This window comes from Oncorhynchus keta, chromosome 5, assembly GCF_023373465.1.
Source record: "Oncorhynchus keta strain PuntledgeMale-10-30-2019 chromosome 5, Oket_V2, whole genome shotgun sequence".
NCBI lineage: Eukaryota > Metazoa > Chordata > Actinopteri > Salmoniformes > Salmonidae > Oncorhynchus > Oncorhynchus keta.
Window position 1 is genome coordinate 14,845,259 of NC_068425.1, and position 12,438 is coordinate 14,857,696.

General features: G+C 47.3%; 1 protein-coding gene across 4 annotated transcripts in view; it reads right to left on the bottom strand.

Moving 5' to 3' along the window:
• Positions 1 to 12,438, bottom strand: part of LOC118365368 (KN motif and ankyrin repeat domain-containing protein 2-like) — a 29,118-nt gene that overhangs the window by 1,564 nt on the left and 15,116 nt on the right. For 3 of the 4 annotated variants that reach the window (XM_035747530.2, XM_035747532.2, XM_035747531.2), the window contains 11 exons: positions 9,016 to 9,085; positions 7,131 to 8,567; positions 6,666 to 6,878; positions 6,457 to 6,571; positions 5,366 to 6,346; positions 5,147 to 5,234; positions 4,660 to 4,879; positions 4,250 to 4,392; positions 3,688 to 3,888; positions 3,290 to 3,388; positions 963 to 3,180 (listed from right to left, as the gene is read on the bottom strand). In XM_035747530.2, coding sequence (XP_035603423.2) covers positions 3,124 to 3,180; positions 3,290 to 3,388; positions 3,688 to 3,888; positions 4,250 to 4,392; positions 4,660 to 4,879; positions 5,147 to 5,234; positions 5,366 to 6,346; positions 6,457 to 6,571; positions 6,666 to 6,878; positions 7,131 to 8,567; positions 9,016 to 9,055 — 3,594 coding nt within the window. In that variant the 5' untranslated portion in view covers positions 9,056 to 9,085 and the 3' untranslated portion in view covers positions 963 to 3,123. Of the gene's footprint in view, positions 1 to 962; positions 3,181 to 3,289; positions 3,389 to 3,687; positions 3,889 to 4,249; positions 4,393 to 4,659; positions 4,880 to 5,146; positions 5,235 to 5,365; positions 6,347 to 6,456; positions 6,572 to 6,665; positions 6,879 to 7,130; positions 8,568 to 9,015; positions 9,086 to 12,438 lie in introns of those variants that run through there. The other variant, XM_052518794.1, reaches the window with a different exon arrangement.

Consider the following 12,438-nt stretch of genomic DNA (forward strand, 5'->3'; position numbering starts at 1 on the left):
CCATACAGTCTCAATTTCATCAATGCGTTAGTTTCACTTATTTAAACAAATTTTTGTATATCACAATGAAGGTACATTTCGTAATTTCACATACCTTTTTAAAATTGACATCATATCAATAGACCAGTAAATCAATCAAAACCAATCAATCAATGGGGTCAACTGTGTCAAAATGTAAAATATGATGGATTCTTCGGAGGCAAAATCTATATTCTTCGCGACATAGCCAAATCAAGACGAACATGTTAATAACTCACAACTTTAGTTTACAATAGGCCTATGTCACATACAATAGGCATACGATTGGAAATCGTAATGGAACATTTCTAATGCATGAGGTAATTAATAGACCAGATTCAAGTGTTTATAATGTTGATGGCATTGGCAGCAGGCGATTTGATTTTGAGAAGGGGTTTTTGGCAGCCTTAAGCATTGCGCAGTGGATTTGGGTTATTTGCCAAAGTCTGCCCTTTTGATGGTTTTGTTTTTTGTTGTTTTTGAGGGCAATTGGGGGGGAAAATAGTTGAGTCTCCAACACAAATACAGTTTACCAGCGTCCTCTGCTGGTCTGCTGCAGACATGACAGCGTGCGCGGCGTGCCCAAGAAATCTACAAATAAACTAAATGCAACAGCGCGCTCTGTTGGTCAAATCATGCACAATTAGGCTACAGCTGGCTCGAGAAATGCTCTATTCAAACTCCTTGCCAAACGTTAATTGCGTGCAAGGTCCTGTTCAATACCCACTGCAGAGTAGGCTAATAGCCTACTTTTATTATTGTGATTATGATTATTAGTTTGACGGATTAGGCTAATAGCCTATGTAAGGGCAGAAGAACATGGTCTTGGAATGTATTATAAATGACAGTATCATCCACGTTGTATTGAAGATTCAAGAAGGCCTTATTCTAATCAGAGAGATTGGTCCAGTTTCGACTGTTACTAGAAACACACACAGAGACGATTTACGATGAAGGCTGATTTATTATTTTCATCCAAATACCATAAAACCAAATGGGGAAAAATACAAACTGAGCATATTACAGAAGGCAAAATAACAAAACCTAAATGTGCCAGGAGGTAAACCTATAGTTGTGAACAAGTAATACAAATAGAAATGTATAAAAACGAATGTAAAACAAATATAAAACGTTATAAAAATCTAATTGCGAAGGAAATCCTGTATTAAAGGTGGGGGGGAAATGACTTAAAAAGACAAATCCAAATTGAGACACCAATGAGTATACAGAAGATTAAGAACACCTGCTCTTTCCAAGACAGCTTTTAGCTGGATTCACCTGGTCAGTCTATGATCCCTTATTGATGTCACCTGTTAAATCCACTTCAATCAGTGTAGACGAAGGGGAGGAGACGGGTTAAAGAAGGATTTTCAGGCCTTGAGACAATTGAGACATGACTGTGTATGTGTGCCATTCAGAGGGTGAGGCAACTCCACATTAGGAAGGTTTCCTTAATGTTTGGTATACTCAGTGTATTTCTGTATTCTGGACTTCAATCATTTTTAAATGATAATTTTATGCATCACTACTACTGTAGAATAATGTCATATATTATTATAATTTTGGCATACCTATATTACAATGCAAATTCTTCATTAGCTCCATAGTCCATTCTGTCACTTTCTAGTTACCAACCAATCCAAAAAGGGTGCCCACTGAACAGGAATTTGAACCTTGCCTACCACCTTACACACCCTAGTCAGTACCCAAACACCCCACGTCACTCCTTCCCTCAGTAAAACCACTCATAAAACCTTTTATTCAAGAAAATAAACAATCTTTCATTTCAGAAATGTAGTACCTTTATTGGACAGTTCGAGTAGCTACCATTTCTAGTTGCCTTCTCATGAACATTACAAATGTTATTGACCTCGACGATAATGTTGCTGTTACCAAATGTTTTGTTGGGAATTATCTGTCTGGTCAACACATATTATTATCTTTACACTCAGACAGATCACCACAACATACAGTGTAACAAAAGAGTTGTTATGAGGGGAAGATCTTTGGATAAAAATTCAGAAAAAAATGGTTAACCGTTACAATGACTAAAATGTGGTTGGAAGTTAGCCAGTAAGACCATCATTTAGAACAACAGTGTCCTGATAAGGGTGCTGTCGGCCGTACCACAGCTAGGTGTCTGACATCTAAAGTAGCAATGCTGTGTGCAAAGGTTGTCATCTGTTATAAGTGTTGGAGATCCATACCATTACCTATGTGAAATTTGAATTGAATAAAAAGACACTATCAAAAATACTCTCGGGTAAATAAAGGTTGTGTAGAAATCTCCATCTTTTGTACGGAATTAAACTGGAGTCCTCTATCAGAATTGTTTTAGTACCAATCAGCTGACTGATACAATCGATAAAGGACACTTCAGAGAGATATGTGTATTTTAGAATGAAATGGGTGATTTTGTAGTTTTAGAATGATATGGGTCAATGAATCATTTCACAGTGATATGGGTGACTTTATGCATTCCATAAATGATTGTGATGAGACACAACACATTCCTACCGTGTCACTGCAACTGATCGATTATCAATGATATATAGAATTACATTTATCGCTGGAACAGTAATAAGTAACAAATTCAACGGAAACAAAACAATAAGCGACAATAATGAACTACGGTAAAGTAATACAATCTTGCTCATCTAGTGGCAATAAAAGACACAAAATGAATGTAAGTGGGACTATTGCTGAGTTGAGTTTGTGTGTTGATCTGTAACAAGGGGACGGCTTATTCTGTCATGTGAATATTATCAGAGATTGATTTCAACCGACACTAACAACAACAAACAACGGACTCTTGTGCGTAAACAACTACATGTGAGTATAGCATCACAATGAATTCCTTTCCGTTTAAAGAAAAGATGCGTTAGGATCGTGTCAAGTGCTGGGTTTCATGCCGACGTGCACATACAGAGAGAACAGACGGAGAGAAGAGGAAAAATACCATTACAATCACTCTCCCACACACACACACACACACACACAAACGCACACACACATATACACAGATATCAACACTTGTGGTGGAATGGTTGAGGAGCTGGTTGAAGAGGTGCTGCTAAATTCTCCAAAAGGTATCTTACAGTGTGGTCACTTTGTTTCACCAGAGGGGGGAGAGGATCCCAAAAGAGGAGACTTTGGTGATACCTTGAGGGTAAAACAACATCTATAAATCACCACCTGATGCACCCACAAATGAGTGTGTGTTGGTGTTTGTTGAAATGTTAACGGAAATTCTCTGTTTGACAACACTTACAGGAGAAGGAGGCTTGGCGAAGTTGAGGTGAGCGTAGAGAAGCACAGCGATGTCATTCTGACTGGCCTCCAGGGCTATGGACAGGGCTGAACTGCCATCCTAGTGGAGAGAGAGAGATAACCATAGGTTGGGTTGCCAAAGAGAGAGAGGGTGAGAAAGGCAAGACAAAGTAGGTCAGGCTGAGGGAAGGATGAGAGACAGGGTTGGGAGCTGGTGCACACAGCTGCACCGCCGAGAGCAAAATAAGAGAGAGTAGAAAACAAACAGTCAAAGACACTGCATTGACATGGGAGACTCACAGATGCTGTTAGACAGAGAGTAGGGAAAACGGGGTGGGAAAGCAACTAGTAAAATGCTATGTAAAATCTAGAAGTTTGGGAGAAGGTTTGTTGACTCACGTTATCAGTGAGAGTGACATCACAGCCTGGCACAGACAGCAGCTGACGCACGATGTCGACGTGGCCATGCTCGCAGGCACACATGAGCGCCGTGGAGCCGTCGTCGTCGCGGATGTTGACCTGTGCCCCGCAGGAGAGGAGCGCCCGTACCATGTCCCCTCGTCCGTGACTCACTGCCAGCATCAACGCCGTCTGACCCGCCTAACAACATACAACAGTTACCCGTTAGGAAGGCCACGAGTTTTACCAGTCTCCTGATCGTGTGACCTTCTGACCTGGAAAAACTCCAGGCAGTAGTTAGAAGAGCTGGCCTAACACCAACAGTCAGCTTTTCTTACACAAAATGACAAAACCATTGGAGGCAAGAAAAGACATGTCCTGGCCCAACAACCAGAACATAGATACAATGTGGAGCTATCAGCAACATACATGCAAAGGAGCCATCTAACTGAAGTAGCTGAAAAAGCCATTCTGTCAGGGGCTCGGGAGGGATGTCATCGGTCTGCCTGAGTTTGGCTGTGTGCAGGGAGGCCTGCTGTCCAGCAGGGGGCATATAGTGTACCTGGCTGGCTTTGGCGTTCACATCCCCTGTGCGCAGCAGCTGCAGGACAGTGTGAAGGTCACTGTCAGAGTGGAAGGCAGCCAGAGCTGTCAGCATGATGGCTGTGTACCCGGCCTTGTTCTGCTTGTCAGCGTTGCACAGGCCTGACAGGGAGAGAGAGACCAGGACACGTTTATTATGAGAGTCATATCCCTAAGCCATTCCACTAACAGTCATGCAGTACATCAAGGTTATACATACAGTCAATGGTATCTATGGCTCTGAGGCAGACCACAAGTCTGTGTTAGATATACACATTCATACAGTGCTGATCCATGTACTGTTCAAACAAACCAAACACTTACTTGTCCACCATAAAAGTAAACCACTATTCTCTTGTCTGTAAACACACACATCCCCCAGTCACTCACCAGTGTCCAGCAGCAGCTTGACCACAGGGAAGTTGGAGTGGGAGACGGTGTAGTGCAGGACCGTGTTGCCGTTGCCGTCGGCCATATTGACCACAAACTTCAGCAGCTGTGGGGAGACGGAGGAGAAGGTATCCATATAGGCCCTGACCATGGCAGTGTCAGCTGCCTTGTGACAGGACACACGAAGCCACTCCTGGAGCACCGTGGTGTAGGCTGTCCTCTGGGGAGGGAAAACACAGAGAGCGGTCTCAGACTAACAACCAGACAGGACTGGTCAAAGTAACTCACACTGTTTATGATACACAGATGGATGTAGGCCTAACAGCTTTAGCTCAATGGGATAACCCAGTATTGTAAAGTGCAGGAGACCTGAGTTCAAATCCCTGTCGGTTACATGAACACAATCATGTAGAAAGTGACTATATGAAATGACAAGTCATAGATGAAGTCATCTAAACTGGCATGGTGGGCAGAGAGAATAGCATACTGCTGCTTGCTGGCTGAAAGCATTTGGTTCACCCAGGGCTTTCTGCAGGGCATGGAGAGATGCCATCAGGCTCTCACTGAACTCCAGTCTGACAGAGATGAAAGAAAACACAGCAAATTCAAACACATACACGCACATACACAATATCATACTGCACTTGAGATCATTCATGGATTGACAAATCTACTGATTAGTTTTTAAATGGTTGTGCTGGTTTACCTGGTTTCTTGATTGGCTGCTCCAGCAGCACTTGGGGTGTTTCCAGGTGTTGGTGTCGAGGCTGGTGACTGGACTCTCCTCTGCTGGGAGCTTTGTTCAGTAGCTGATGATTGGGCGGCCCAATGCTGAGGGGCGAGGTCAGTAGTTTGTGATTTGATGGCATCAAGCTGAACGGTGACATCAGTGGTATTTGATTGGGTGACACCCTGCTTTACTTCCGGGTTAGTGGCTTCTGGTTGGCATCTGGGTGGCTTGGGGGGTGCAGAACAGGTAGCAGCTGATTGCACGATGCACTGCTCAGGTGTAGTGGGTTCAGTGCTAGTATTTATGGAGGTACACTCCTGAGGGATGGCGTCTGGGACTGATGATTGGACAATACTCCCCTGACGGACACAGTCATTGGCTGGAGACGGGTAGGTCGTCTCAGTGGGAGCAGAGTCAGAGGCACATTGTTGCACGGCAGTGTTCAAGGTTGGTGATAAGGTGGATACATGCTGCAGTCCCATGCTTACGGTTGCTGATTGGCTGGTGCTCCGCTCAGAGGCAGGTTCGCAGGCTGGTGATTGGACGGTAGTGGCTGGGAGCGGAGTGACATGCTCTAGCCTTGTGGAGGAGACTGGGACTGCTGCTGATTGGCTGGTGCTCCGCTCAGAGGCAGGTTCGCAGGCTGGTGGTTGGACGGTAGTGGCTGGGAGCGGAGTGACATGCTCTAGCCTTGTGGAGGAGACTGGGACTGCTGCTGATTGGCTGGTGCTCCGCTCAGAGGCAGGTTCGCAGGCTGGTGGTTGGACGGTAGTGGCTGGGAGCGGAGTGACATGCTCTAGCCTTGTGGAGGAGACTGGGACTGCTGCTGCTTTCTGGTGCCGTCCCGCTGCAGACTCTGGTGCTTCTGGGAGTTTCTCTGTGGTCTCATGATATTCACTGGCATCACTCTCCTCTGAACTCTCACTGCTACTGTCGTCTGATGAGGTGGACTCATACCTGCAGGACAGAACTGATCTATCACACACGTCAACTCACGCTTTCTGTAGTGTAACATGAATACACTGTTACACGTAAACAATGTCATACACTATCAATAACACACGTACCCTCCATTGACTCCAGTGAACTGCAGGTTCTTCTTGGTGGATGGAGAGCCAGGTTCTCCTTCTGCCTTACGTTTCATTATGGACCTCAGGGCTGTCTGGGGAGAGGCTGCTGCAGCTGGAGAGAAGACCCAATGTTGCCACAATGTTATGTTACGTCAGGGACAGTTAGCGGAAGGGTTAAGGTAAGGAGTCGTACGGTCCATAGCTACCTGGCTTTGATGGGTCTTCTTGAGACTGGACGGTGTTTATGGCAGTGTGCTGGGGTGTCTCTCCTTCCTTCAGATGCAGCAAAGCCATCTGATTACCAATGGTATCAATGGCGATGGCAGGATTAGTGACAGGCACAGAGGTGGACAGCTCACTTCTTAGGACCTCTCGAACCTGTTTGGAGGAGATGGCGATGGGCAGCTCAACAGCTGCATCTGGAGGAATGGAAAGGAAGAGGACAAAATATGGATCAACAATCAAAGAAAACACATGGTTTTTAACTTGACTAGTTGTTATAGAAAACATTTGTACATTTTGTCTTTCATTTAGTCGGCTCATGGATTTGAACCAGTGACCTTTAGGTTACTGGCCCAACGCTCTTAACCACTAGACTACCTGCCACCCCATTTAAACCTACTTCATTTAATTTGATATCACTTGTAACTTATCACTGAAGTCAGACCTACCCTCTGGGCCCAGGGCCTGTGCATGTCCTCTGTGGGTTCCCTCCAGGACTGTACCACCTGGAGGGAGGGAGGGGGAGCTGCACCCCTCTGCTCGGAGCAACGTGCCCACCCCCACCACAGTGGCTGGTTGCTCCAGCGTGTACACCTGGATTCCCACAGTCCTCTGAGCCCGGTGATGGGGCTGCTGGGTAAAGCTGACTACCGTTTGCAGGCTGCGTCCCTGCTGCTCCTGCCAGCTCAGACTGGTGGCCCTGACCGAGTGGTTTGCCTGGGGGGCCTGAGCCTGCCTCTCCCTCTTAGCTGCCTGCACCTGCTGCTGGGCAGCCTGCAGCTCCTGCATCGTACTCTTCAGCTGGCCCTCCAGCTGGCCCACCTGGCTCTTCAGGGCCTCTGTCTCCGGCACCAGCCCCAGGTCCTGCTCCTGCACCCCAATGCCCACAGCCACCTGCTGGCTGCCCCTCGCCTCCTCTGGTCCCACCCCAATGGTACGCACTTCCCTCTGCCCAGCTGGCCGCGCTCCACCCACGATCACCGTGTCCTCAATCTCACAGCCTGAGTCTGCCTGCGGCCTGGAGCCCTCAGGGGTGGTGGGGGACAGAGGCCCTGCTGCAACCCTGATGGTGGCTCCAGCTCCAGAGCTCACCTCCTCCTCTGGGATGTCGATGTAGAGCTCCCCTCGGGGCCGGCCCACTCTGCCGAAGCCAAGGGTGTGTCCCAGAAACTTTTGGCTCTTCAGCTGGACGCTTAGCTGCCTCTTCTCCTCCTGCAGCACAGAGATCTTCACCTGTAGCACGGGGATGCTCTTCACCTGCTCCTCCAGCTCCCGGATCTTCCTCAGAGCCACCGCCATCTGCTCTCTTACATGCTGCAGGTGGGCCGGGGTGGGCGACACGGGGGTGGACAGGCCAGAGCTCATGGGGGTGAAGGAGCCCGTTCCTCCTCCATGGGTGCGGTTGTAGCTGTGGGCGCTGCTCAGGGAGGTGGTGGATCCGGCCATGCTGTTGTGCATGCTACCAAGTGTGCTGGAGAACCTCCTGGGGCCCCCTTCTTTCTCTTCCTCCAACTTCCTGCGGGCGTCCAGCAGGGTCTTCTCCACCCGGGCCGTGCTGAAGCTGGGCCTCTGGGAGTGGGAGTTGTGTGGGTGGTAGCCCGGGGCGCAGTAGGAGAAGGATGATTGGCGACTGTCCTGGCTGGTGTTGGAGCACAGGGACTCTGTGGAGGTCCACCAGGAGCCCGTGTAGCCGTACCCCCGGGGGAGAGACCCGTAGCGGGGCCGGCGCTGACCGGGGACCTTCTTGATGGTGTTTCCCTTCTCAATGTCGTTGACATACTTGAGGAAGTCTAGGTCCAGACGGTAGCCGTAGGGGGTCTCCACAGAGTAGGGCGCCTCCTGCTCCTTCCCATGCAGGGAGGGGGGAGCGGACGGGGTAAGCTTCCCTGCAGGGAACAGGAAATAGAGTTAAAACAAGCCGAAATCTGCCATCTAATCTCGGACTCAGACTTCAGAAAAAAGCATTATCTCTCGAGGATACGGAATGTTTGGGTATGCACTCTTATAGCTACACAAATTAGGTAGAAACAAAGTTTGATAAATAAAGGAGTCGGTTATAGCCAGACCTTGATCGGTTTAAGGTATTTAAAGACTTTAGGTTGATCTAAGTTATTTTGGATGTTAAACACTTCAGGCCAAGGCCGATTAAATTAAATCCTGGACTGAAAAGCATGCCAAAGGGCGAAACTCCAATGAAAGGACTTTATGGTTTTAATCTGTGTCTGGGAAACAGTCCCTACATGAGAAATAGATGATTCACTCACATGATAGTTTGTGGGAGATGATTCAGTATTATGATGTTAAGAAATAGAAAGAGCAGAGTTAGGACCATACCTCCTGGGAAGCTGGGGTCCATGTGCAGCACCTGAGCCATGATGTCACACGTTTACCCACAAAACCTCACCTGGGGGGGAGAGAGAGACACATTCATACAAACCTATCAAACACTTCCACAACATAGTCAGAAGAACTACTCCTAATGGAGCGACCCACTGTAAGATATTTGCCAATACATTGTACACAAAGGGGGGATACCATAGATACACCAGCAGGGGTAAGGCCAGTGGAAAAAAATCTTGAACCTTAAAGGGTTCTTTGGTTATCCCCATAGGAGAACCCGTTTGAAGAACCATTTTTGGCTACAGGTCACCCTTTCTACAGAGGGTTCTCCATGGAACCAAAAAGGGTTATACCTGGAACCGAAAAGGATTCTACCTGGAACCAAAAAAGGTTCTCCTATGTGGACAGCCGAAGAACCCTTTTGGAATCCTTGTTTCTAAGAGTGTAGGGTCACAATGACAAACCTTGTAGTTGAAGTCTCTCTCTCTCACGAGGGCGGAGTAGTGTAAGCTGGGTTTGTATTGGTCAATATACTGCTTCTTTGTTGGGGTGGCCTGAGAGTTTAATTGGTCATGTAGGATGGTCATATGGTGGGTTGGCTATATCTAACATCTTGTGTATGTCCCTAAGAATCTCTCTGTGTGATATATTTAGCCTCAATTAGCCATTTCTCTGCATTTCTGCCTGCTTATGTTCTTTCTGCTCGATAGTTCACCTTTTGTTTGTTTCTGGTTCTAATATTCCGAGAGGAGAAGAGTTAGAAGGGAAAGTTTCCTGGCAGCTTATTCCAGGAGAGAGAGGTTGGAGGCCAGTTACAGCCTTATTAGGAATCGTTTGTGAACACTAACAGAGATTCTCGATTTAGGGTTTACAGACACTCTTGCCCTTTCTTTATCTCCCACTCTTTTTCCATGTATTTTCCCCTCTCTGTTCCCTCTCTCTGTCCCCCCCCCCCTTTTCATTCTCTCCCCCTCTACTCGTCAGCTGACGATAAAGAGATTTCAGCTGACCACTGTCTCCCCTCATCCCCCTTCCCCCTCCGCTTGCTTCAATACACTCAACCCAGGATAGTACATTCACCACATTAAACACAATCAAAACAATGACCAAATGCACACTGGGATCGACACTGGGAAAACCAATGCATATTTCATGTTGTTGCGAACTTTCTTTCTATTTGCCTACTGGATGTCTTGCTATTGGTGTACTAACATTTCTGTTTGGAAGTTAATAGTGATGGCTGAGCTATTCTTCTGACACCCTTTGCAGTTTCTGTTGGCTTGTGGCAAGAGGAAAGTGACATGCTGCCAGCGATGACATACGGCCCACAATGAGGGGTCTCTGATTCCGTGTGCCTCCCCAGCCGATAAATATTAACTTTCTAGGTCATTCATTTGTGAGAACTGGGATTGACTTTTTCAGCATTACATCTCTTGCATTAGACACTGGAGCCTCACCAGCTGAATCTGTAAAACAGACATCAACAGTTTGGACCTGAATTGAGTTTGTTCTCAGGGCATACTTAGTTCATGCCCAGTTTTCTGTTCTGTTCCATCAGCAAGAAATGAGTCTCTCTCTGCTCATTTCAATTTCTGTCTCTCCCCTCGCTCGTCCTCTCTCTCCCTCTAATCTCATGACTTTCGTCAGCGCCTGTTTATGCTCTTGCCCATTTCAGGGAAAGTAGGGCACTTGGAAACATTGACTAAATTGACGTGGTATTTTTGAAGCCCGAATTTCTCTGTATATTGTAGCTCTCCCTATCTCTGTCTTTCTCACACTGATATGGCCACAAACACAGACATGCACTCAAATGCAAACACGCACAGATACGCACACGCTCACGTGCCCACGTGTGTGTGTGTGTCATTGAGAGAGAACAGGAAGGTGGTGTGTGTGTGTGTGTGTGTCATTGAGAGAGTACAGGAAGGTGGTGTGTGTGTGTGTGTGTGTGTGTGTGTGTCATTGAGAGAGAACAGGAAGGTGGTGTGTGTGTGTGTGTGTGTGTCATTGAGAGAGAACAGGAAGGTGGTGTGTGTGTGTGTGTGTGTCATTGAGAGAGAACAGGAAGGTGGTGTGTGTGTGTGTGTGTGTGTCATTGAGAGAGAACAGGAAGGTGGTGTGTGTGTGTGTGTGTGTCATTGAGAGAGAACAGGAAGGTGGTGTGTGTGTGTGTGTGTGTGTGTGTGTGTGTGTATGTGTGTGTGTGTGTGTGTGTGTGTGTGTGTGTGTGTGTGTGTGTGTGTGTGTGTGTGTGTGTGTGTGTGTGTCATTGAGAGAGAACAGGAAGGTGGCGTGTGTGTGTGTCATTGAGAGAGTACAGGAAGGTGGTGTTTGTGTGTGTGTGTGTGTGTGTGTGTGTGTGTGTGTGTGTGTGTGTGTGTGTGTGTGTGTGTGTGTGTGTGTCATTGAGAGAGTACAGGAAGGTGGTGTGTGTGTGTGTGTGTGTGTGTGTGTGTGTGTGTGTGTGTGTGTGTGTGTGTGTGTGTGTGTGTGTGTGTGTGTGTGTGTGTGTGTGTGTGTGTGTGTGTGTGTGTGTGTGTGTGTGTGTGTGTGTGTGTGTGTGTGTGTGTGTGTGTGTGTCTGTGTGTCATTGAGAGAGTACAGGAAGGTGGTGTGTGTGTGTGTCATTGAGAGAGAACAGGAAGGTGGTGTGTGTGTGTGTGTGTGTGTGTGTGTGTGTGTGTGTGTGTGTGTGTGTGTGTGTGTGTGTGTGATTGAGAGAGTACAGGAAGGTGGTGTGTGTGTGTGTGTGTGTGTGCGTATGTCATTGAGAGAGAACAGGAAGATGGCGTGTGTGTGTGTGTGTGTGTGTGTGTGTGTGTGTGTGTGTGTGTGTGTGTGTGTGTGTGTGTGTGTGTGTGATTGAGAGAGTACAGGAAGGTGGTGTGTGTGTGTGTGTGTGTATGTGTGATTGAGAGAGTACAGGAAGGTGGTGTGTGTGTGTGTGTGTCATTGAGAGAGTACAGGAAGGTGGCGTGTGTGTGTGTGTGTGTGTGTGTGTGTGTGTGTGTGTGTGTGTGTGTGTGTGTGTGTGTGTGTGTGTGTGTGTGTGTGTCATTGAGAGAGTACAGGAAGGTGGCGTGTGTGTGTGTGTGTGTGTGTGTGTGTGTGTGTGTGTGTGTGTGTGTGTGTGTGTTGAGAGAGTACAGGAAGTTGGTGTGTGTGTGTGTCATTGAGAGAGTACAGGAAGGTGGCGTGTGTGTGTGTGTGTGTGTGTGTGTGTGTGTGTGTGTGTGTGTGTGTGTGTGTGTGTGTGTGTGTGTGTGTGTGTGTGTGTGTGTGTGTGTGTGTGTGTCATTGAGAGAGTACAGGAAGGTGGTGTGTGTGTATGTGTGTGTGTTCGTGTGTGTGTGTCATTGAGAGCATACAGGAAGGTGGAGGGCTGTTTGACATGGGTACAGTTGATGAGATATAATT